Genomic DNA, 27,958 nt, shown 5'->3' with positions numbered 1-27,958 from the left:
AAATAGTGTTAGTGATGTCATACAGTGCCATTACCTTGAAAGGAAGTATTTTTGTGTTACGATAAATATCCTTGACATGGGAATCCCATTTCAAACCAAGAATGCTTCTCAGAGCTCAGTTTCATCATCTGCCCTGCAGAACTTAGATCTAGAGGTCTTCAAGTGCCCTGTAAGGACTCTAATGATAACCCTTACTTGGTTTTGGTCAAGCCTCATTAGGTCAAAAGCAAACTTTTGCAATTGAATGTGATTTTTTTTAATGAACCCGATATTTTACTCAATCGAAATTATCCGTATTATTTTTTTATCATACGAAGTCAAAATTTGTATTATATTTCCTTTAATAATTCAATTTATTTTATAAATTAATTTGAAAAACGGACTCGAAATATTATTTTCTATTCTAAGAATACCATCCATAAAATTGTTAAATTTGTAGAAACATTATAGGTGACCTTTAGTTCAAAGTGTATTTTGATATCATAAACATAATAAATATAAAATTGTACTTTTGTGACAAAGTTTTAGAATTTGTTAAAAAAATATTGAAATTTTATTGTAAGAGGACTTTTGATATTGGATTTATTTTAAGAAATTCAATTTACGCTTTGTTAAAATTTTCATCGATAAAAAATATTATTTTATTTGAATTTATTATGAATCTAAATTTTTTTATTAAGTATTCCAATAACAATAAAAGAAAAAGATATTTGCTTACGAGTTAAAAAAAATAATATTTCAAACAGAAAAAGAGACATTTATACATTTCTTTCCAATTTAAATGTATCTTTATTCAGAATAATAACTAGTGCCATCGTTTCTAGCAGGTTGTAGTAAAAAACATAGCATTCAAAGGGGAAATTTTTTGTTCCAACGACAAATAAATATTGCATCTTTTGTGAAATTAATTTTTTTATTTTGGAAAATCTTGTTTTAGTTTTTATGTATGTATTTTTTAGTTGAAACGTGTTTATATCAATGGTTGTTAACATCGAAAATATCTTAACCAACATTTTGGCTACATACACTTTTTAACGTATTACAATAGATACTAATTGAGTATATGAGAATAAAGTCACAAAAGAGGCACTTTTATAGCCCCAATCAAAAATAAATTCTCAATTAGGAAAAGACAAAACTGTAACATTGAACATTTAACTATTTGTATCAAAAAATATTTCATTTTCAACGTGTGCAGTTACATATATCCTACAAGACATCTACTGTAACATTTAAAAAATGTTAGTTAAGATAAGTTGGCATTGTTAACATCGATATATATGTACGTGGTATGTATCTACACAAAATTCCCATGTGTAGTTGCAAACAAGCGTATATTGTTTAATCATATGAAGCTTTATCGTGTCAGAGTTATAATCTAGAATCGCCTTTGTGGTTGAGCAGCTTTTAGTTTGTTGTATTCAATGGACCTCAGAATGTAACTTGGGATTGGCGGAGGAGTGGGAATGGCGTCACCCTGAAAACAGTAAAACATACTTTATAAAAAATCTCAGATCAAATCAAATGAAGATGAAAAATTCAGCATATTTTTGTACTACTCGTATAGGCATTGGTTTAAAATTAATTAAAATTTCTGAAGAAATAAAAAAAAGTTTTTATATACCGGTTAACAGACATTTTTTAAAGCCACTATTCCAATCTGTAATACATATTTAGATATTTTCGCGTTTATGGAATCTATTCGAATAAAATTTAAATTATGGGACATTTTCAACAGTTTTAAATAAAAATCAAGTAATAATAACGTTAACGATAAAGATGAACTGTTCACTCGTGTAACCACTAATCTCTGAAAGAACTTCCTTCACATAATTGAAAACGTTTTAGAGACTGAGGGTTTTTCCTGTCAGTCTCGTTTTGCTTTAATTTAATTTTCGTCAGAACTGGAATAATATTTTTTGCCACCACCCAAGTCGTGGGTTATTATTATTATGAACATATGGTTTTACCACTGGTCTGTATCCATTTTCATCAGCCACATATACTATGGAGATGAGTTGTCCTTCAGGGGATGTCCAGGAGAAGCGTCCCTGAACCGTCTCGGCCACCTGAGGGGGAACTCCACCCAAGGCGCGAGGATAGCCAGATTGCTCTGCCGCAATTCCGTTATCGGTCTCGTAGCTGAAAATTAATTTTATTTTATTTGGGAAACCTCCATTTTTCTGCAATACTTAAAAAAATTGGTAAAATAATAGTTCAAAACATTCAGACGTAAAAAGGTTATACAGATTTTTTTTTTCTTTTTGTACATAATTTCAATTGTACATTGGCGGGCTTATTGCCAAATGGCAATTTCTTCCAATCAACCAATAAAATAAAAGTTTTATAATTATAACTCAAGTTAAAACATATTCAATAGAATATGTTTTAACTTGAGTTATAAATGGTGGTGGATGGGAGATGATTCCACAGTCGAGCGGTATGGACACTATTATACAGTTAGAGAAGAAAAAGAAATTGTGGATTGGTATTAAAAGAAAGCCTTAAGAATAAGAACGAAGAGGTAAACCATTAACAGATAAACGTTTAAATTTTTCACGCAAGTATATAGGAGCGTTAGGACTATGAAGTACATTGAACAGAAGTGAGAGGGAGTGAAAGTCTCTCCGCTGTCTAATTTTGAGCCATCTCATACATATGATTTTTAATATTTGGAAAATAAACTTTAATATTCTAGCTTTACTAAATAAGTGATGAGGATAGGTTGGGAAGTAAACATATTGTGATAAAACGGCAAAAGTAAGAAAATAAAATGGGGAAAATTTCATATTTACGTGTTTCATAATGCATTTTGTGTTCTATATGCTAATTTCAGCGTCGACAATGTAATATTTGTAAAGTAAATTCATGTTTCTAAATTGATCTTTATGCAACAAACTAGGGTTATATTGAAAAAAAAATCAATATTTTACATTAAAAATTCATATTGTATTTTCAATATTGCTGGAACATTAATTCTAATAAAATAAATGACAAAAAAACTAATTAAATTATTACGTCATATTTTGTTTTAATTTTATTTCTAAAATCAATTATTAAATTAAATCATTACATAACCAGTATAAGTGTTTTGGATTAAAAAAATTTTTTTTTTTTCGGATGTAATATTTATCATAGAATTATTAAATTAACGTATCTTAATACATACTAACTTCCTAAATTTTGTTTAAATAACGTCATTTGAAACATAGGAGAGTATACTATTTTTATGGTAATTCATCTGTATTGTTTACTTAATACAAAAGCCAGACTCTTCTGACAAGTCTAATAAGAACTATACGTATTTTTTGTTTATTAACATTTTGTCGTTTTTTATTGAATAAAAATTGATTGTTTTTTATTTTTGTATATTTATTTTTTTGATGCTCTAGTGGATTTAAACATTAAAAAAATTAAACACGATTATGATTACAAAATGCAAAGTGATGAATTGGATAAAATGAACAAACTCAAAAATATTAATGGAATTTAATTTCACGAATAAAATTACAAAATCAACAATAGGACTCGAACACGAAAAAGCTAAATGACCCAATAAATTATTCTACCAATAACAAAACACTTTTTCTAAATTTTGATATTGATAGTAAAATATATCAATATATATTAATTGCCAAGTTTTTGTAGTCTCTGAATAGGCGGTTGAATAAAGTAATTAGTACTAGATTTGTTAATATAAAATAGCGCTGCCTGTGTTAGTCGCGTGCGAGCTTTATGAGCATTAAATCTTACGAGATTCGTTAAATAATTTGAAATGTATCAAATCACTGATTCTGTCCTGCTACTTGATAATGTTTTTAAATTAAGTTTACACTCAAACAAATTACAATCAATTCGTGAACAATAATTTGAAATTTATACATTTTAAAAATTTACGTTCAACATTTTCTGATTTATACTGATTAGACTTATAAAATGAAGACCAAATGGCGGAATAATATTCTAGATTACTTTGAACTAATACAAAAAAAAATATTTTTAGTAAATTAAGTTAATTGAGATATTTTACCGTTCGTAATATTAAACCCTATTCTTTCATAGCTATATTAGTAATTTCATTAATAAGAAGAATAAAGAAAATACTGTCATCAAAGGGGGTTCTAAAATCTTCAATTGTTTTTTTTTTCAAAATTGATAATGCTTTTTTGGTACGAAATTAGAATTTTGTGTCTCCTTTAGTTTATATTTAAATGGAATGTATAAACCCGTAAATTAATAAACAAATATAAAATGAAAAAATATAATGACACTTTTCCATATTAAAAAGAGATGATTTTAATGACACCAATTACCTTGATTTGCTAATGAACGTTACAATCGTTTAAAGAAGATTAAATTTTTGATATTTTGAGATCATCAGCTTATATAACATATTCAAAAAAAGTAAGTAAAATTGGTAATAAATATAAATAAATATTGTCAAGTGGTAACTTTCACGTTTATAAACATCGTATTTTATTTGGCTATTATGCATCGAAGTTAATTTTTTTTATGAAATATTTTATTTTTTTTTTATTTAAAAAGCTCTAAAAAGAGGAAAAAATATGGTCTCAATTTTAAATTGACGGTGGCCTTCGTTGTGTAGTGGTTAAGACGCTTTACTCACGCGTGGAAGGTTCCGGGTTCGATTCCCAGTGAGAATACAAAAATAAAATGTGATTTTTCTAAAGTATAGGTGTTCTCGGTCCTGTTGCGGTGCAAATAATATATTTTTTAAAAAATGTAAACAAAATATTATTGAAAAAATTGTCGTATAAAGTCATAGATGAACTAGGTTGACGAATTATTAGCCGTGGACGTTTAAAACATGATAAATCCGTTAACTTGTAAATAGACTATGCAAAGTTACGCGTTACACTTGAGCCATTTGCATTATGTGGTCCAGCCAATCAAATCGCTTCCATTTGATGATAGTTGTCGTCAATGTTACTGTGCTCGTTATCTTATTAAAACAATTCTTTTAAAATAAAATAAAATAAGGTAAAAAGAGAAAAAAGTGAAAATTCACTCTTTATTGTGGCAAAACCCGATACCTCGGTACCCGTTTTCAATAATTTATTTTATTCTAACCGTTCTAAAACTATTCTAACCGAAAATAAAAATCCAAATTCCAAAATATTAATTAAATATCAAATTGTTCATATTTCTGCTACTGGATAGTTATTCTCGAATGTCTCATATACGTAATACACTTTAACAAATTTGATTAACTCGAAAATTTTGTGATTAAAATAATAGTTTCAAAGTACAAGAATGCGTGCATAAATGTATATATAAACATGAACATATAGACATTTATGCACGCATTACCCTCCTTTTAGATTACAATTCGAGAATAATGATTTAAAAAAAAAACAAGCATGTGTTTAAATTGCCAAAAATGACTTACTTGTATTGATAAGCTCCATCTGGCGATGAGTCAAAACTGCTCTTCAAAATGCTAGCGTATTTTTCTTCAGCACCAGTACGTGTGTATGATGGCCGGTTCTGGGGGTATGTATTGAAGGGTTGCTTAAAGAATTTATTAGACTGTGCCAAACTGACTCCCACAATAGCAGCCAGTAGGATCTGAAAAGAGATAAACTGATTAGAAGAAAAGTCATGAAGAACGGCTTCAGATATTTTAATAAATACGGACAATATCTTCCAGAAGTCCAAAGATTTATTAGGTTAATGATGTGTTATTGGCTGGCTTAACTGATCGCTTTACATAGTATATAACATTTACCATTCTGCGTATGTTAAACATACATTTCGCAAAGTAAGTGAGACATTCTAGGAGACAGACGCATGAAACTTTTATTTATTTTTCGTACTTCAATTGACTAGTTCCTCAAAAATATTTCGAGTTCTCAAAATAACATATTTTCTGATACGATACCTAATATTTGTTAGAAATTGTAAGGATTTTTTATTATTCTGAACTGACTTCAAATAAAATTGATTATTTAACTTTAATAACAATTGCAACATTTTTTTACAACTCTTTGCACATCTAACTATGGGAACAGCATTATTATTACATAATTATAATTGTGACAACCCCTTTAAATCTCGTCGTCGTCTAGGGAAAAAAAAATATAAGCTGATTTCTGGAAGTATATATAATCAAACACGAAATAAGTATTCTTTAATGTACACTAATACAAATAGATAAAATTGAAATATGCAATGATGTTAATAAAATTTATTAAAAAGCAGTTACAAAGTGAGATAGACAATATCTCAGAAAAAGGTTTTTTTAATGATCGTGTAGTGATCACCCGCAATAATAAAATTAATATAAATTTAAAAACGCACTAAAATTATCACCCACCAAGAATTTCATTTTCATTTAAACTTTGAAACTGTTAAAATGAAAATCTAAATCACAATGAAGCTCGTAAACGTGCCCTCGACTTTTATACTAGTTTGGATCAACATAAATTGATCGGGGGCGATGGGTGGCCAAACGCATGTTCATAAAAACTAAAATGCTACCTATTCAAACTATGTAACACAGCTAAACATGACATTTCCGCTGAATATGTGTATCGGTATATGCCAAATATTTTACGTTTTTAGGTAGTTTAACACTTTTTGAAAAAAAAATACTCTTTAGAGTTTTTATAGCCTTATTTAAATTATGTACATGCCATTGAGGTACGTAAAATTTAAAAAGTAAGCTGTCTTAGCGAACGGGGTCTCAAAAGTTTCGATTGTCACGACTTATTTCTTCTTCTTCTAGTGCCTTGCCGGGTCTCCTCGACGTTGGCGATCACTACAGCGAAATCATATGTATCTGTCCTGCGCTACTTTTATAATTCGCAGCCAGGACGACGGCTTATTGATGTACTCGCCGTAGTGATTCTTGGGAAAAGATGACCAGAGTGGTTTCCCGTTGCCTTCTCTGACGAATTATTTAATATTTAATATTATTGGGTAGCAAATTTAATTTTTGCCTTGCTCGTTACAGCTACCCCCCCAAGCTTTGTACTCGTAAGAGGGTTGCCTTTTGAGGTTGAAAAACACTGATTTAGATTGAAACATCATTTTTAATTTAAATATTCAATAGTCCTCTTGACCCTTTATCTACTGAGACTTGAAGATGGAATAACATTTGATTTATAGAAGAGTATACATTGAAATGGCTTCCTGGATAAAAAAAACATATAAGTGTGAAAAAAAAGAAATGATTACCAATTCAATAACTACAATGAAGCGAGAATGCATTTTCAGACTTCTTGGATAATAGACGACAGATTGCTGACTTTATGTTTTTATTCAAGCTTTTAAATGGCAATACTAAATGCTCTAATTTACTTAGTTAAATTGATGGCCATGTACTCTTTAAACGTACCCTTCACACCAAATTATTTTACTGTGTCGACGTAAACACTTATGCAGCAAAAAATTCGTGAATACATACAATTTGCAACTTGCATAATAACATTATTGGAGCGAATGCGAGTGATATTCAACTTGAATAATAATAAATTCAAAAGGGAAATTAGCGACAGCATGCAGGCATTGTCATCGTGGGTGAGTAATGATGGGTAAACACATTAATTTTTTTTTGAATTTAAAATTTACAATGGTTAATATGTATAAATATTTAATTTTGAGATTTCCATACTCTACTATTCTATAATATTACTTTGCTTATGAAAAATTACGTAAATTGTTAGTTATAAGTTTGAAATCGTTTTTAGTCTATTATTCTCATGTGTCTGTGTCAACTAATTGCACGTCCTCTCAACACAGGAATTTAAGTACCATGGAGTTAGGATTTATGTCCTAAATAATTTTCAATAAACTAATGTATATAAATAAATAAATAAATGTTATTATAACCGCGTTATTGTGTACATGTAAATTTCAATAAATAAACAAATAAAATAATTATAAAAGTGACAAGTCAGGAAATAGGTGGAAAGTGGTGTTATTTTGTTTTTCTTTTTCAACTGTCTTCTTCGAAAGAAAAATAAATAAATACAAATTTAAGGAAATAGACTGTGGTTTTATTTAAAATTCAACCAATAAAATTAAGTCAATATAGTCTGTAGCTTGAAAATTCAGTTGAAGCAGTTTAAAAATACTGACTGCTTTAATTTTGGTAGCGCACGCACAAATAATTATTCCCAAACCAAGTTCTCTGATATTTTATTTTATACAGATCATAGATAGGGTGAGCAAAGAATGCGTCTCTCTGGATGACAAGATTGATAACTAAGCGAATTACCTGACATAAGCGCCTTGTAATTTCGACTAATTCGAAGACGTGATTCAAGAGCTCCAGTTTTAGAAAAAAGTTCTTTCATTACACTAAATTGGATGGGGATGTAAACACTCATAATGTTGTCAACCGATATTTTAAAATAGTTAAGTGGATCAAGGCTTAGAATGTATAATATCAATATCTGATTGGCAGTAGTCAGCCAACGAGATTGAAATAATTTTCCTGGCTGGCGGTTTGTAAGTTTCGAATAACACGATCCATCGGAGATACCCTGACATAACTAGTTGTTAAAATATTTCTGATCTGTGCTTAAAGAATTTAAACCCATATTTTCGAGTGGCCGTAGGTTTCCAAAAATTGGGGAGATACCGGTTATTGGTTAATTTTTCCACGATGTAAAGGTTTTCCAATTGGCCCTCCATATTTCCAGGGTACAGTAGAAGATCCATTCAGCTGACTAAATCGATGTCGTACGAGCGATTCGTTCGCGCGCAATTGACAAATAGACCACTGTAATAGTCTACCAAGTTTCAAATTTGTATCCCGTAATTCACTACCTCACCATTTTGTCGGTAGCAGTGCTATTGCACTCAACACATGTCATGTTATTTTAATACATTACCAGTCTTTACGGCAAACTTCATCCTATAATCAAAGATACCCTTACCACTTTCAGTTTTTGGTGTCATGTGCCCTAGTACAGGTATTTAGGTTTGCACATGGGTGAAGTATATTCTTTGACAACGATTCTCCTGTAGTACATGTCATCTTTTTTATCTTCGACACCATATTGACACTATATTATCTTTGAAATTATGGCCATCAAAATAAATATCTTCGAGGTTTCTGCGCTTTGACTCGTTGTGAATTTATTGTCAAATTTTATTTCTGGCTTTTTTTATAAAATTTATTAAAAAAGCAACAAAAGTCCTATCGGATTAAATTGAAACCACTGTTGAGTTTATTTTTGTTCCTTTATAAAAAAGATTTGCTTTTCAAAATTATTGCACTATTACAATTATTAAACAACCGAGCCTTAAATATTAAGTTAGCCGCCTGACTTCTTTCTACTGGTCAGATCGAATATTTTATTATCTCTAAATCTTTCGAAGGCAACGTTGACCAATTTGCAAAAAAACATGCGTAAATAGGCTACATGTTTATGACGTCAAATGGTGTAGATTTAAAATTAACAAAATGTAGACTTTTGACATTCATTAACATCATAAAAACAACGTTACTGTTAGTACAAAGGGTACAGCATTGGTAAAATACGTACAATGTATCTCGATCATGTGTTATATGGTAAAATGACCCGTCTTACGCTACGGGAATCAGTCAAGGGACAGTAAAATACTAGTGTTAACCCTAAAAACACAAATTTCATGTTCATCCTCCTAAGAATCGAATTTGACAATAGGTATCTCAATCTTTTTTTCCACTAATAAAACAAAATAAAATACTTTTTAAGGCACGTAGAAATAAAAAGGCGTACGCAGCCATACAGATAAATAACTAGAGTAAGCATGAGCATTCAAAATATGGTCCTTCAACCTGCGGCCAATTGGCATATGTTTGATAGAACGGACTATGCCTATATGTACGCCAAGATACTGCAAAAATTGATCGGGAAAAGCGATGTTATAACCTTTCACCATTAAGTGATGTTATTATCATAATCAATACTTGAATGAAATAGCTCAATTATGTTAAAAAACGTCTTATTAATATGTTACCGGGTACTTATTAGTCATGAGTTATCTCTTGTCTCTGTCCTGCTCAGTTGGTCAGGCGTAAAGTGAAACGATAAACAAAGGTGACGCGCATGGGTAAGGGAGCAATATACTGAAAAGAACTTACAGTATATCTATGTAAACAGTCCGAGCTTTTATTACACTACGTGTTTTGCTTGCAAAAGTCAACGTGATATGAGGAGACGATACTTGCTCCCTTCGTTGGTTCCCTTTCCTTTAGGGACAAATTTTTAGATCGGATTTGTATGGAGTGTCATCTCTTTATATTACATCTTTATGTACGCAGCATTATAAATATGGAGACGCAGTGGCAAATAAGTGCGAATACATTTTTTTTTTAAAGTGGTTTTACAGTGACAAAGCTTCAATCACTAACGCATTTAAGCATTTTGACTGTATCTAATGGTGTATAGAAAAATAAATAAATATTGGTACTAGTTGTAGCTCATCTTGTTATGCAAAAAACACGATATTCAGCCTTCAATTTCTTGTCCAAGAAAGTTTAATTTTAGTAAGACACTTTTGAAATGTTCTCTCTCTCTCTGGTTTAAATCCTCTGGATTGGTTTGAAGCATATCATTGCACCTCTTTTGTCACTCCGGTCTGTCCTGCCTGGCCCTCTTTAAGACTTTACGTGACTGCACCGACGCGACGAGGGCGCCCGTTGTAGTTTATCCCCTCAGACATCCCATCCGATCCATTGAGCACGTTTTTCAGAAATAATCTTAAGCAGGTGCCTTCCTTCTTCGCTTTTTCTAAGAAACTCGTCATTCGTGATGCTGTCTCTCTAAAGGGTTCCCAGAAATCGTCTATAGGACCATATCTTAAAAGCCGCTAGTCTCATTTTTTTCTTAACATAGGCACTAGGCCTCACAGCCATGCATTAAGGCGTTCAAAATACTAGTTTTATACAGTACAATACACTCCCAAGTTTTTGAACGATCGATACCAATTTGTAAAAAAGAAATCAATTAAAATCTGCGTGGGAAAATTTTAATTTTCACACTAATTAAAATTATTTTTTTTTTTTATGAATGCCAATAATTAATCAAACCGCGTGAGACATCGTTAGACAGTTTCTTCGACGGATAAAGTTGTAGATCGGTCAATGCCATAATCATTGTAAATTGTGGCCATATGTTAATTCAATTTCATAAATCAACTGATCAAACATTTTTTTTATTTGAAACTTCATTTATTAACTATTACGGATTATAACATTCATTTGACAAAATTAATATATAATTTTTTATTCAAACTATTGTTTATAATAATATTTTTTACGTCTTTTAAAAAGTTTGTCTGAGTCTTTTGTTTAGTTTTGTCTGGTAGTTTTTTGTATAATTTCAGTGCCTGATTTATTAGTATCGATTGTCCTTGTCTTGTTTTAAAATGTTGTATGTGATATTGTTCTGATATTCTTGTATTATGTCCATGTTTATTACATTTTTTAAAAAGTTTTAGTTCTTTGTCTACAGTGATATCAGTGACTAACTTATAAATAAATTCAAATGACTCTAGTTGAAAAAGTTCACCAAAATGAAACTGTTTAGAATTTTTTAAGAGTTCTTTAATTGGTGTTAGATAAGTGAAGTCAAGAGCCAGGGTGTAGATTCGCGGCAGTGTGTCAAGGTTTTTAAAAAAAGTATTACTTATTTTATTTAGATCTATGATAAACATAATCTAATATATATTAAAAACGCATTTTTATATCTTCACCTCCCTACCCGCAATCAGTGGTGCATAGGGCACTGCATTGGTGCTACAATTACAGTGAATCTTAATCATTTTTGTTACACGGAACGTAAGTTGATCGTACTAATCATTCTGACGCTTCAGGTACTAGTCCACTAACAATGATATATTGCTGTATAGAAGCACTTTTGAAATCAATATTTCACATCCACCCTGGCGGGAATTGAATCTTAAACCTCACGCGTGGCATAAAAACGTGCCAATCACAGCTCTACGAGGCAGCCTTATCTCCACTCGTTTAGTTTTTTCAGGATTTTTACTCTATCGGTTCGAAAAAACTTGTGCAGGGTTTTGGTTCTTTTACTCCCTTTTACACTCAAAACTCTACTCTTCATCCTCCCGGATACATGCAAGACTAGATTTAGTAAAAAAAGAATCTACCCAAATTGAATCTTTAGATTAGAAACGTAATACAATAAATTAGAAAAACATTGATTTTTTACAAACTATACGAGTATTTGTTCAAATTATTTTTTCATTATCCCCATCGTTCCCTTTTCGCACCTAATGGTGCATAGGACCCTGCATTGGTACACCAATCGCATCGTATCTTGATCATTTTTGTTACATGAAGGTAAGGTGACCAGTCTTATGCTTCAGGTACCGGTCCAGGGACTATGAAATATTCTAGTTTGAAAACATTCTTTTAAATAAATATTTCACATCAACTTTGCCGGGAATCAAACCCGAGACCTCTTGCATGGCAGGCTAACGCGCTGATCATTATACCACGAGGCCGACTTAGGCCAAATTATTTATTAATCATTGAAAAATGTTACTTGTTACAAGTATGAATGTTTTAATGTTATTGATACGAATATTTTATAAGATCGTACTAATTGTTTATCCTTATTAAAATATATTTTTTTGCGTTTTGATACACAAGTACACGTACATGGTTAATTTCTCTGTTAATATTAGGCAATTTTATTCCCACGTATCTGATATATTTAGTGGAGGGTATTGTTCCTATAGAACAAACCTTTTGAACTTTTTCAAAGATGGTGAATGGTAATTATATTTATTTATTCATGCATTTCATAATATATACAGTTTTTTGTTCATTTTTCCCAGCTGTATGAAACAGTACTTATGATTTTCTTGTTGTATTACTTTAGAATGTTTTATTATTTGATTTTGTTTTTAACATTTATTCTTGAAATGTTTAAACTTTCTACTGAACATGCTTTATAATTTTTAGGTTTATTTTTTTTTATAAATCTTGGGTATAAAAAAAAAAATGTTTTTAAAAAAAAAATATAAATATTTATTAAGCCAAATATGTTATTATTATAAATTTTGGTAAAAGGCAGATTTGCCCTTTATGTTAATAAAATAAATTAAAATAAATATTACAAAAAACAGTTACAAAAAATCTAAGTACGTCTTTTTAGTGGTTCGATTTTTTTTCGACAAAATAATTCCTTTAATACCTACATAATACATATTGTACCAAACATAAAAAGCTCGATGTACTTAGAAGGGCCTTACTTATAAACCTTGTGTAAAGTTACGCCTAGGCATAGTGGTAGAATAAGGATGGTATTCCCGTCTGTATTCTACCACCATGCCAATGCTTAACTTTATACCGATTTTACGAGTAAGGCTCTTTAGAATCGCTTTTATGATTATTTTTAAAATGCGTAAGCAGTCACTAGTGTTCTAGCCAATTAATAAAGAATATTAATTTATATTGTGATAGTAATTTTCTGACTCTGCGGTTATATGCCGGTATTTTAAAATCCTGCGCTGGGATCATAAATTCAGGCAGATGACGAGAAAAAATATATTTGATTGCATTGTGGGCGTGTTATATCTACAATAGGATTCATTCCATTTTTCTAAAAAGTCAAAGAGCAAAACGTAAATAAATCGTAGAATCTAAACAAAGAAAACGCTTCGGCATATTCTAAAATCCATTTTAACAGCACTTGCTAGTAGCCATAAATCTCCACACATGTGTAATTATGTAGTCATCCTCAAGCTAAAACGTATTGAGAATATTTATTTACCTAATCGTAATAGAATTAGAATTATTTATTTTATTTACAACAATATTAATGTATTTAGATTGGATAGGAGACATTGTGTAGGAGTGGCCATTTTTAAAGAGATTACCGGCCTTAATTTGTATTACCGGTTACTAAATGTTATTACATATTTGCATATAATTACTTACCGACTTATCTATGTCTACTTGCTTCGAGACGTGCCCGTCTCTTCGTCAGGACACCAACTAAACCAACATGTGAAACCCAGTTTACACCTTCACCATAGTTTTTGCACAAAAATATAAAACGAACGCGACAAATATAACAATTTTTATATTCTGTCCATATAATTTATAATAATGGAGAAAAATACTTGACGTAAATACCATATCCACAAATGCATCAAAATTTTTACCAAATAATATCACACCTGTTTTTTATACAAATCACAATACTGGTAAATTATTGCTGAGCAATAAAGAAAGAAATAGTTTATTTGAAAATTCTGGTGTTTACCAATTAAAATGAAATTCTTGTCCTTCAGTTAACGTTGGAAGAACATCAAGAAATGTTGATATTCGTGCTAAAAAACATATGAGGTGTTTTCAGAATTACAGTTTCTCCGAATTCGCAAATAACTTAATAAATTTAAATCGTGACTTTAATAAAAATACAGGAGTTAAAATCTTATTTACAAATAATAAAGTGTTAAAAGTAAATAATATGGAAATATTTCACATTAGGAAAGCTTTAAAAAATAATGATCCTTTGATCAATAATCTAACAACCTTTCAATATAGCCTTATATACGATGTACTATTGTAATGGTCACCCATACATATTAAACTCACGCTCCTCTTTTCATTCCCTCCTCCCTTTTTCAACTATTTCTCCCACAACATAAAATATTTTTATAACCTAATCAGTGCGTGTGCTTATTAAAATGCATGTCGTTTTCGATTAATATTTTTGTGCTACAACTAAAAGGTGTATAGTGGGTTTTGCATTTTGGTTTAAGTGGTGTCCTGATGAAGAGACACGTACAGTTCAAAACCGGTAGAAAAATTGGTTACATACAAATATTCAATAACATTTAGTAAAATGTTTGACCACAAAGTTAATGCTTTAGATATTAAAAATGTATTACCTGTTGTCGGGTGGTAACTTTACATATATTTTTTCAAAATATATAATAGTATTATAATGTATCGTTTAATTTAATGAAATGTAAAAACTTTGATCGTTTGTAACGGGCCGAATGAGAAATATTGATGCTTTAATTTGCGACATGTATTTTCGTTAGTCAAAGAAAAGTAGTATCAATAATACCGAGATGGACAAAAACACAGTTAAACATTATTCCTATTTGTATATTAAAGTTATTTAATGTTTTTAATGTTATATTTCTGGAAAAACCATTCAAACGCACAGAATAAAATCTTAAACATTTTTGTAAATAAAAAAATATTTTCTAACTTTATTTAATTTTTCATAAACCAAATTCAGTTTGTTAATAATCTATGCTCGGCTTAGTATTTCTTCAACAAATATCTTTTAATGTTCCGTCACGTAGACTCAGAAATGATAAAATTCTGTTCCTCGGTCATTATAAGACTAATTTTGGTTTCCATGCGCCTCTACCCAGAATGATAAGATTTGTAAATGAATCTCAAGATCATAATTATTTTTATTGTAAATTGAGTTTTTTTTACAAATAGACTGAAAAAATATTCCCAATAAATTTACTCTATATTTGTAGAATTAACCTGGATTCCATAATGCCTGTTTAATGTATTAACTTGTCTTTGCTTTTCTTTTCTTTGTTGAATTGCTTCTATTATTTGCTATTTTATTATTTTTGTTTAAATTGGACATTGTCCGTAAATTTGTTCAACAAATAAATAATTAAATTGTTGTTGGAAACTTATGCTTCCCATGTGGTGTTCTGTTAATTAGTAAAAAAGTGGTAGTGAACCCAAAAGTGATTTAAATATGGATTTTTAAATCAGCTGTCAGAACAAGAAACTATTTTTTTTGTGAAGTGATCCAGTTGTGATAATATAAGAACTTAAAACTTTTGATTTAGTTCACAAAATATATTATTGTTAAAAAAAGAAATCTAGCTCTCTGATTGGTCCTATTGAATTATCTTTATTGGCCGGCCGTGAGGTCATTTGTAATTTTTGGCTTGTCTAATTGGTCAGTATTTATTTGTCATTATTAAACGTTCATTTCTAACATTCATAATGTACAAATATATTAACAATACCGAGCTACTGTAGCAAGTGTAATACATTATCGCAGCAAGATAAACTCTTCAAATGCGATGGATGCAGTGACAAAATTTGTCTTAATTGTTCTGAACTTAATGCTTCTGAAACAAAATGTATACAATCTAAAAGGAAAAATCTAAACTCTCACTGTAATAAGTGTGCAGACAATTTCAAGGATCAAAACAAAAAACTTCAAAATGAAATCAGACTTTTGAAACTATCCATAGACACAATAACACAACCAACCTACTTCAGAGGAGTTAATTAATGAAGTCATGATGGAAATTAACGAACGCAAAAAAAAGAGCACAACATCATTATCTTATATGTTGAAGAAAACTCTTCTGGAAATGTTCAAGAAAAGGGAAATGAGGACAATCTTAACTCTAGAAAAATCATTAAAAATATTTTGGGGCATGAAACACCTACAAAGATAAAAACGTTTAGGCTTGGAAAAAATAAACTTGCGGAAAAGCAGCGGCTGTTAAAGGTTATATTCCCCAACAAAACACAAGCCAAAGCAGTTATGTTTTCTTATGGTAAAAAAATTAAAGATAATAACATCCTTTATAAACTCTTTACAGATAAAAAAAAAAGCCGAAAGAAAACTCTTGAAAACCGGATGCAAAATGGTAAAACGAACTTAACAATAAAGTACATAAATGGCTGTAAAAAAATCATAAATAAAACAAAAAACTGATCTCAAATATATCTGTTACCATATCTTCTTTAATCGATCCAGAAAATCCGTTTCCATTGTCAAAATATTTTATTATTAATGTAGCCATTGAACAAGTCCATTCTATTAGTGTGAGTGCTTGCTATAGTGCGTACACTTGCCGAATCACCAAAATTTAAACACAAAATTATTGATTTCGTATTTTTTTTTTTTTTTTCGTAGGATTTAATAAGGTTTTTTAAACCGAATGTATTTTAAGGATGACTTACTAAAAGTTTAAAAAATAAAGAAATGTTTTATTTATTACTAGATTTAGACATAAAACCAATAAATGCGCACTCCTAGAGCACGCAACCCTAATATAAATGCAAATATTAAAGGAAACAAAAATAGACAAAGTAACTTTTATTACTCTCATTTTTTTGTTATTTTGTTTACCCATACTTATTTTAATTTAAATAAACTAAATACAGATTTTTAATACAGACTGGTAGGTTTGGATCGCAGAGTTTGGGAGGAATTTACATTACTTATAACTTATAACCTCTCATTGGCTATACTTCTTACAATGTACTCGAAAGTATGCAAAGCAAACAAAAATGTTAGTAGGTAGTAAAAAATGCATTTAGTGGAAAATTTCTAGTCTTATTTGTAAATTTGGGTTTTAAACATTAACAATTTCGTATTGTGACATTATTGTTGTAAAATAAATGAATTTTTTTATGGTAATTTGATATAATTGTAATACGAAAATATTATTTCCATCTTGTTTGTATCCTGTTTATTTGTTACAAGAAGAAACATTTTGCGTGTAAATATTACACATTTGTGGAAGGATTATGTGTTTTAATAAAACAGATCGAAGATATTGAAACGTTCTAATACCAATAAATCTTCCATAGTTAGATGTCTTTGCTGAAAAATGTATCCATTTTAAAACTAATTGCCAAGGCGATCGATTGACATTCAACATTAAAGGCAATATGGGATTGTGTGTATTCTTTGTATACAGACGAAATTTAAATCTTGTAAAATTTAACCCATTCTCTCTTGTTTCTAATTCTCCTTGTATTTTTATTTCTGTATTATGTTCCATTCAATCGATTATTAACAAAAGAAATGTAATGTCTTCACCGGGTTCACGTTGTTGGTAAAGCGCGAGTTTTTACTGCCATAATATATGCATTTATTTTGGTTGTCTGGTTTGCCTTTTGAAGTATAAACCAGGGTTGCGATTATAAAAGCTATCTTTATCGGTACGTACCGAGACTAACTAACTAACTACTAACTAACCATCACGCCATTTCCCCAGAGGGGTAGGCAGAGAGGATAGAACGCCACACCACTCTGTCCTGGCACACTTCCTTTGCTTCCTTCACATTCATACATCTTCTCATGCACGCACGTCGATTATTCCGACTTTTCACTTGACCACTTTCAAGAATTTGTTGTACTTGATCATGCCATGTCTTTCTCGGCCTTCCTCGACTTCTACAACCAGACACATTCGCATCATAAATCTTTTTAGCCGTTCTTTCATCATTCATTCGCTCCACATGACCGAACCATCGCAAAAGACCTTTCTTAATTTTGTCGATAATGCTTAACTCAGCCTTGCATTCTGCTCTAATTTCGACATTAGGGCACCTATCATACATTGTTTTTCCGCACATTCACCTGAGGGATCGCATTTCAACAGCATTCAGTCTACTTTCGTCCCTTTTTTTCCAACTCCATGCTTCGCTTCCATACATTAGGGTTGGTACCAGAACTCCATTATGAACTGCTAATTTAGCCTCTTGCGATAGCCGAGACGGTATACTTAATTTCTGTAGTATCTTTATCTACCTTGATATGCTCTACCGACTTATCATTTCGACGTCATATAATCGAACCCAACCAATGAATGACCCCGAAAATTGAATCCGCGTTTCTTACTTCATTAAAATTTAAAACAGTGCTTTTTTATTAAAAGATTACAACGGAGATAAGGAACATCTAAGAAAAGTTAACATGTAAGTTTAGGCATCTACTGGGCTTATGACCTGTCATTGGCTGGTTTAAGTGGCTACTTTACATACTGTGTAACATTCACCATTCTGTTAATATTTGAACATCTTTATTTCTTCAATTATTTCATCTGTTGATGTTTGACAAGTTAAAGAGCTGAATCCAGTACTTGTCCAAATAAACATTACAAAAAACTTTAAGAAAATTTACCAACTTTAAAAAAAATTGCCTTGGGCCCGATGAGTTCAAAACGGTTAATACCGGATAAAAAATATTTTATCATTGTAGTAAATAGTAACGAATCTTCTGTTTTTACTCGCCAAAAACCCTTTATGCTCAAATCGTGTATACCTATGTATTTTAGAAATTATGATTAAAATAAAATAACTATTTTAGACATGAAATTAGTTCGCTTATGTATGTAAAAAATAACGCAATATACTAAACCGGCTAAACAAATAACTTAGTCAAATGTAGCTAAAACTAAAAACTTAAACTCTGATAAAATATAACGTATTTTTAAAATTATTTCTCGAACACAAAGGGTTGAGTGAATAACTCCATTATGTATTAGATTACTTCCCACTAAGTAAATTTATCAATTTATTAGATACATGTTTCACGTAAGTGAACATATTACAATAATCTGCATAATTATTGAATCATTTATTTATATAGCGGAAACATAAATTTTAATAAAGTCAGGGTTTTTCGAAAAAAAATAAAAAGTGCTTAGAAAATTTCTTCCCCTGATACTGGAAATCATAATATATTATTTAAAAATGAGTCAACAAATCCTTTTTAAACAAGTTTTTTCTCAGTCCAAATTTATTTTTTAAGCTTACTCTCAGGTTTACCTTTAAAAATATTTCTGTTAAATATGGTTCTATTAGAAAATATTTGCGTTCTAGCGATTAACCCAAATATTTTTATTCCGGGGACATTTTCAAACAGTTATGCTTAATATTTGCAAACGGAAATAAAGTTGTGGTAAAGCTTGTTTGAAACTTGGACCTTTGATCCAAGAGTCCACGACATAAGCGACGGGCCACAATTGTACCTTCTTATCGCAGTAACGAATAATTTGATAATATATTTTTTGAAGAGAATAATAATTTTAATCAAATTCAACTACTTTTTTCCATAAATGAACGAGCTGAACAAGGCAATGTATTGCTTTGCTAAATTGGAATGCACACTAGTATAAAATGAAAAAAAAGTTCAACTTCTAGATATTATGTCAATTGATCAAATAATCTAATTTAATCTTGCCAATAAAATTAACAAAATTACTAAAGAAATAGTTTCAAAATATTTTCAAAACAAACTAAAAAATAATGAGTTCTTTCATATTATGTTACTATGCAACAAGAGGATCTCAAAATGTAAGGCTGAAAAAGAAATGAAAAGCAATGTCCCGGAACTGTATTATGTACAAGGGAATAAAGTTAATTCAAAGAAATGCCAGAAAAAAAAAAAGTGTAAATGTAAATGTATAAAAAAATAAATTTAAAGAGTATAGGTATATGTATAAAATACAAGTTTATATGATAAATTATAAATAGTAAATATAAACACGATTAAGTATAAGTATACATATAAACGAACAATTTGAATAGTATCCATTATTAAAGTAAGTGTACAATAGTAATAAATAATTTTAGAATAAGTATTTCTGTAAACGTCTGGAAGTCATACCTTCACTATGACGGTATAGTTGAAGATACATTCTACAGAGCAATTACGAAGATACACTACCGACTCCCGTACCTTCAAGTTTTGGGTAGGTACATCGATATGTACCGACGGGTCTAGTACCTCACGGTACACATATATTTTCATTAAAAGTGTCAAAAATTTGGTTCCGATGTACAGTTTTTGCTTAAATTAGAATTCATTTGAAAAATACAAAAAAAAAAACTAAAAATATTGTTTATCGTCTTAATGAATTAATTGCGTGTTTTCAAAAATATATTTTGAATAATGTTTGACTGTATTTTTTGTAGCGGTGATATAATAAAATTGCTACCCGCATAAGTCGGGTAGGTATATAATATAACGTACATTTTTGTACAAATTATTATACTTACTAAACAATGTTTTGAAACACTTTTTTTGTTTTATTTTTCAAACTTTTTTTATTTTCTCAACAATTCAATTAAGCTTCATAACAATAAATTAACGTTACTTCTTGTTGGATCCCGCCCTGTCAGTATACTGAGTATTCTCAAACAATATTAAATGCGTAGGTTTAATAAAATGGGTTTCAATCATATTATAATGTTTATAATATTAACGTGTGAATTTAATAAATGACTTGTATTGTTGAATACATTATTTATTTATTGGGACACAACGCAGCTGTGAGTTTTTGCACCCACACTAAGACAAATGCGATTCAAGTATAAATAAAAATAAATAACGTATGAATGCATTAAATTAATGATCCGCCGATGATAACTATTCACATTCTATAATATTCATAAAATTAATAATTACCTTCATTAGAACGTTTATACCTATTTTCCATACAATTCTTCTACGTCACAATAAAAACCGATAAGTATCCGATATCGATCGTTATATTTTTCCATTAATATCTAAAATGCGAAATTAAATCGTTCTTATTTTTAAGCTAAGGCGGTATTTTAAAAATAAATTAACAAACGTAAATAAATATTTAGTGGCCATTCATTATAATGAATTATATTATTTACATCTTCGGTTTAATTAGAATTCATAGACAGGAAGAAAATAATGACAAATAATGTTTTATAAATGATTTGTATTTGACATTATGTAATGTATGTTTATAACTTTTACGAAAGGTGAGGATGTATACGATGTAAACATTTTTTTAAATAATAATATATTTGTACGTGTTGACGTAAAATAAATGGACTCGTCATTTTCTAACTAAATGCATTTCAGTTTTAGCAAAAATTGCTTTGCCCTCAACAATTGAAAAAAAGCATAGTAAATCACGATGAAAATGCAATTATTTATGTGAATCTATTTAATTGTACGTCATTGTATGCACAAATGAAATCAAGATGATATGTTTATGATACAATGATGAAATAATATTTTTAATAAATGATTGATAATGCGGTAGATTGGTTCTACAAATGATCAATTCGTACTTATTTTTGAAACATGTGTAAAATCCAACGAAGTCAGTAATTGTATTTGCAATACTAGTTATGACTGTCTAACGGGGAAGATGAGCCCCAACAGGCTGGAAGCCATTCTCGTCAGCTATGTAGTCCACACGATACTTCACATTATCGGGGCCAATATATTCGTAGAATCCTGTAACCCTGAGCCCTTCCAATTCAGAATTTACGTTCGCCAAACTACCCGCTTCCTCAGCCTTGATATTATTTTCTGTCTCGAACTTGTAGTGATAGGCGTTGGGGAGGATTTCTCCATCCTGGGAGAGAATGCGACTGGAAGCTTCTGGACTAGCAGAGTGAGTCGTAATAGGATGGACGTAATAGGCTGGATTCACAGCTTGTTGTGGGGGGGTGCTTGGGACACTTACGAATTGTTTAATTGGCCGGTACGCGATCGGTTGATACGCGATTGGTTGATATGCAATTGGTTTCTTGAACGTGTTTACGTACTGAGGAGCCACGAGTTCTAAGTTCTTTCCATACCTCAACCTGAAAATAAAAATGGATATCGATTATTTCAAATAAATTCAGCATTGCATAAATTATAACATTATTAGTTTTTTATTTATTTACATCACTCTCCATTATTTTTTTTCCCTGATGATTAATTAGGTGCAATAATGTTGACGATGTTAACACTAACAACATAATTCTAAATAAATAAAAAAATGTACAAACTGTAAAAAAAAAATATTGCTTTAATTTGCTTTCATGTAGCAAAAAAATGTATTTTCTCTACGAATAATTTTTTTTTCAACATATTCAGACATATTATGAAAAAGAAGCGCAAAAAACTTGACTTTTACCTCGTAGAAATATTTTTTTATTTAGAATTAACAAATTGCAATAGGTTCGGAGAACATTTTGGGTCTGAAATCCAATATTTTGCCTACAAACATTTTGAAACAAATATTAAACGTTTTATATTTAAAAATTGATTATTTAATGTGCATTTTTTAAACCGATAAAAAACGTTTAAATTATCAATCTTCAAATAAACTCGAACTATTTTAATTCGCAACGTTTTTCTAGAGTTATATTATGCTTCCAATTTTACACTAATAAAAAATATATCAATTAGGTAGAAATGATTTTTTTATTTATTTTAATTATGTTTATTCAAGATAATATTATCCTCGTATTGAAAACCTTACGGTGAATGCTTAGAAATTAGTCAGTAGCATTAAGTAAAAAAAATATTGCAGTAAATTTGGTAAGAAAGACACATTTGTCACCACACAATAACCAGAAACCAGCAAGTCGTAGGCGAAAGATGTTGTCACACATCAGGCAAATCGTCTATATAATTGATTATGCGCACCTAACAATTACTGTTTACATTATTTCTTAATTCAAGTATACTAAATTTTGAATATTTTAAACCCAGTTGTGGTTTTTCAGTCACAGAGTAAGCTTACAGTTTGCACAAATTCTTTGAAGATTTTCGATTTGGAAAACAGTATTTCTTGAGAGCTATTTTTCTTTGAGATGATACAGTTGACATATGATCACCATTACTTTCATGCAGTCATATTGGAGGACATGTGGCTCTCGACGCGGCTGTTCTTGGCATTATTCATTTTTAGAACACATCGACCAGTTGACATTTCAATTGTAATGGGAATACCCAATACCGACTGAATTAATTAAGCTATTTTTTACAAACTTTAATATAAGTTATGTATTAAAGAAATGGATAGTATTGCTACGTAATAAAATATATTATTAAGTTAATAATAGTCTACGTTTGAGTTGATTTCATATATGAGAGGTATTATTGTATCACAGAGAACCACAGAAAAAATAGCAATTTATTTAACTAGCTGACCCAACAGATTTTGTCCTGCCCGAACGTTGGTTTGCCTTGGAAAAATACTTTTTATTGATAAGTCGGTACCTAGGTACATGTTTGTGATTAAATTACAAAACTAAAAATTTATAATCTTCAAATATTGAATTTAAGTAGGTTTTTGTTTATGGTTGAATTCCGAAACATAAAATAATTCAATTTTCAATAAACAATTTTTTTGCAAATGTCAAACTCGGCTTTTCTCACAAACAGGAGTACACTTTATTCATGAATGCTATTTTCAAAAAGTATTGAATGCCAGTTTATATTATTTTAGTATTACCAAAAATCGAGTAAAAATAAATAAATGGGTAGAAATTATAAGAAATTTAAGGAAAGAATATGATTGAGATACACAAAAAACAAAACATTTTTTTTTTATACGCAAAAAACAATATCTTTCCATTTTTTTGTATATGCATTCTCCTTAAATGCAACACTGGTAAGTCGATGAAAAATATATTTATTCATCTAGTTAAGATTAATATCTTTTAATATCTACGAACACGCGCAGTACAAAGATCTACATTTCGTTAAAAACCGCACGTAAATCGGTTAAGTCGTTTAGTCAGCGTTCAGTGACTTCACACGTACAGAAAAATGATATGTATAAAGATATTACTTTTATTATGTACTATGAAGGTACATATTTTTGATATTTTTTTATAGCTTACCTGTAAACGAAATCGTCGTTTGCTATTGGTACAAACAAATATGGATCATTCATGATAATTTAATAGGGCATTAATATTTACGTACCTAATTGAAGATCTTAGGGTATCCGTAACGCTTTTTTCAGTAAATAATTGACCCATTTTAAAATGGGTCAATTTAAAATTTGATTTATTTTGAAAAATAAAAATTAAACTAAATAAAAATATGTCAGATGCCCCTTACAGAAATCGAACCCAGGACCTCAAGCACGGTAAACAAACACTCCAATAACCACACTAAGAGGAAGACTTGATTCGATTACCTTTTAAGGATTTGTACCTGAGATTAGCCATCGAGTCGAAAACACTCGTTAAGGGCTCTTAGCCTTAGCTTACAATAGGAAGTTGACATTTATCTAAAAGTTTATCAACAAAGTAAAATTAAATTTTCTGTATGCAAAATAAAATATGCTTCCATTTTTTTCCATACAGTTACCCGACTTAGATACTTTAAATGTTGAAACAAATATACACATTTGCGTACAAAAAATATCGATTTTACTATATACCGTCTCGATATGTACCGATGAAGATAGCATTTGTAATCGCGTGCCTATTTCTAATTCACACAAACAAAGATATTCTTCATCCGCCCGGACACTGAGTTAAAAATACGTCATCACCATCATTCCCTTTCCGCACCTAATGGTGCATAGAGCAATGCATCGGTAAACCAATCGCAGCGTATCTTGATCATTTTTGTGTCGGAAATCGAACCCAAAACCTCTTGCTTGGTAGGCAAACGGGCTGACCACTACACCACGAGGCTGACATACAAATCATGCGAAATACATATCATGCAAAATATTATTATTTTTGTTTTTAATATTACGTATCCGTCAAAAATCTCCAGTCAATAAAAATAAAACTTTGCACTAGAAAAAGCACAAAGTTCCTTTTAATTTATATACTTCTGTGAAATGATTTTATGATGGTAGCTTTTTTTATTCAATCAACAATAATATTTAAATGAATGATATAATAATGATTATTTCAAAATACCCAAAAATATTGTGTCATATAAAAATTTAAAAAATCATGACTGAGTCTTGTAAGAGAAGAGTTGAAATAAAATATTTACTTTAACATATAAATAAATCTTTGAAGTATAAATGAAAATAGATTAATCCTAAAAGTTACGATTAGAATAGACAATTATATTTATAGTGTTAGTGAAAATAAAAGGATGAAATATTATCTTTGTTAATTTACTCTCTGGGTTTCTGTGGACTGATAGACATTATTTTCTTGTCTCTAGCTAATATCAAATAGGGCATCTTGACACTACAATGTAACTATGAAACGTAATAGTAAAAACTCTTTTTCATGATAATACAAAATAATTACGGTGTATAAGAAAGGGTGTTTCCCACGTTGGCTGTATCTTCAAAGGGGCGGTAGCTTCCATCATCTCCATATCTCTCAGGGTGGTACTGTCCATCATCTTCAGCCAGTACGAGTAATGCAAGGCACACACACCCTACCAATACCTAAAATAGGACAATTTCAGTCAAACAAATGCCGCAAAACTGTTTGGAAAACAGAATTGATTTATCTCATCTAATGAAATATTAGTGTTAAATGATTTGTTATTGTATTGTAATCCCTAGAACTGGTCGTCATTGCTTTAATTCAATTTAACTGTATTTTATTTATTCAAAATACAAAGCTGCCACGTAAAAGATAGTAAAAATAATGAGAATCTAACTACATGGGTGCATATTTTAGATAAAGTTTCTAAGATTGATATTTAGTTATAACTTCCATATTAGTAAGTTATTGTTATAAATATGTAAAAATTTATATATGTTCACAGTGGTGTCTGTCATGTGGTATATTACAAACTTGAATGTGTGGTTGATAGATGCAAAAATGGGTCGAGAGAGGGGAAGAGTCGATGTATTACATCTCTGCTCTTTTAATAACAGTTATTTTTAAAAATCTTTGAATAATTGCACTTTTAATATAAAAGCGAATGTAAAACTTCATTAATTGATATATACATTTGAGTGCGAGCAAAATACAAAACAGGATCCACAAATTTAAAGAAAAACAAATGTTTAAAAATATTATACATCTTATGTGAAAAGTCAAATAAATTAATGAAATCAAGTCGGATATTTTTTTCACTTGAATAAAAGACTTACATGGAAATTGCCCAATACCGGACACTTAAGGCTTTTTGGAACTTAGAAAATCAAATTAGTTTTCATGACATGTTTGTTTAACAAATCATAACAGGGATGGCGAATACCCTAAATAAGGGAATATGGAAGTCTAGGCATTTACAGGGCTTATGTTAATGTGTTAAAGTTAGAGTGTAAAATGGCCACTTAAACCGGCCAATGACAGGTCATAAGCCCTGTAAATGCCTTTTGCCTAAAAGCCTGCTTAGAAGAATGTTTTTATTTTCTTAACACCAATATTTTAAACATGTTATTTCACAAAGTTTTGAACATGTCGTTTCCCAAAATTCACCAAAACAATATTACCATACTAATATTATAAATGCGAAAGTGTGTTTGTCTGTTTGTTTGTGATTCTTTCACGTCACAATGGAGAGATCAATCGACGTGATTTTGGACGTAAGGGTAGCCGGAAAGCTGACAAGTGTCACATGCTACTTTTCATCCTGAAAATCTCTAGGGGGCCAAATATGAAGCCGACTGTTTTCTTCCATTTTTTTTACAATTATAATGTAACAACATGACTATTCGGGAACTGATTTCAATAATTCAATACATTTTCTAAAAAATATCAAGTTTTAATCAAAACTGATTTTGAATTTGACGTAAAACTACAGTAATTATTCAAATCACTATTTTTTTGTTGTTGTAAAATTTAGTTATTAAAAAAAAATACTGAATAGGACATTTTTCGAAGTAATTATGTGGTTAAAACGTAGTTTTTTAAAATAAAGATATTAGCACGTCAATCAATCATGCGTAAGATCCTGAGGTTGGGTAGATACAGTAATGTTTTATTGATTGTTAATACATTTACTCTATAATATGCCAATTACACGCATCGAAAAATTTAAGCTTCTATTTATTAAATTATCGTGGACAGGTTACTAAATTTGTAGGTAACCATATCAACTGCAATATATCTCTATTATTTAAAAAAAAATAATTGAGATAATAAAATGCAAGGGAAGGGAAACTGTAGGTAAAGTACTGAGTGAACAACACCAAACAAATATTTCATGCCAAACTCATGTCAAAAATTGAATCCGATACCTCACAATAAACTAATTTATTCATAGCCAACCGCTGCACGACCCGGCAGAAAGTCTCATTTCTATATTTGAACTGGACAGTACAAAGTATAAGAGTAGAAACAGGAATGTACGGAAAAACCCTTAATGGGTTTTGGGATTCTCAGAAAGAAACTAGATCTAGAGCAATCGTCAGACATTACGGAAGTTTTTTTAAATAATAAGGTCCATTTGACTCACTGTTAGGTGCGACATTATTTGACTGAGGAAGGAATATAGTTCGAACCACCTTCCAGACCTCA

General features: G+C 30.1%; 2 protein-coding genes across 2 annotated transcripts; both read right to left on the bottom strand.

The window, feature by feature from the left end:
• Nucleotides 1–161: 161 nt before the first annotated feature.
• LOC148285542 (larval cuticle protein LCP-22-like) lies at nt 162–6,385 on the bottom strand. The gene is made up of 4 exons (XM_088243804.1): nt 6,338–6,385; nt 5,411–5,589; nt 1,971–2,142; nt 162–1,477 (listed from the first exon to the last, which is right to left on the bottom strand). Exons 1-4 carry the CDS (start codon nt 6,353–6,355, stop codon nt 1,379–1,381), a joined length of 468 nt encoding a protein of 155 aa, XP_088099930.1. The 5' UTR covers nt 6,356–6,385; the 3' UTR covers nt 162–1,378.
• Nucleotides 6,386–21,535: 15,150 nt separating this feature from the next.
• LOC148285541 (larval cuticle protein LCP-22-like) lies at nt 21,536–27,958 on the bottom strand. The gene is made up of 3 exons (XM_088243788.1): nt 27,897–27,958; nt 25,787–25,929; nt 21,536–22,366 (listed from the first exon to the last, which is right to left on the bottom strand). Exons 1-3 carry the CDS (start codon nt 27,909–27,911, stop codon nt 21,913–21,915), a joined length of 612 nt encoding a protein of 203 aa, XP_088099914.1. The 5' UTR covers nt 27,912–27,958; the 3' UTR covers nt 21,536–21,912.

This window comes from Micrasema longulum, unplaced genomic scaffold (genome assembly GCF_059751315.1).
Source record: "Micrasema longulum isolate JH-2025_06_02 unplaced genomic scaffold, ASM5975131v1 h1tg000024l, whole genome shotgun sequence".
Lineage (NCBI taxonomy): Eukaryota > Metazoa > Arthropoda > Insecta > Trichoptera > Brachycentridae > Micrasema > Micrasema longulum.
The sequence above is the reverse complement of the archived record's forward strand: the minus strand, read 5'-3'. Positions and strand labels throughout refer to the sequence as shown.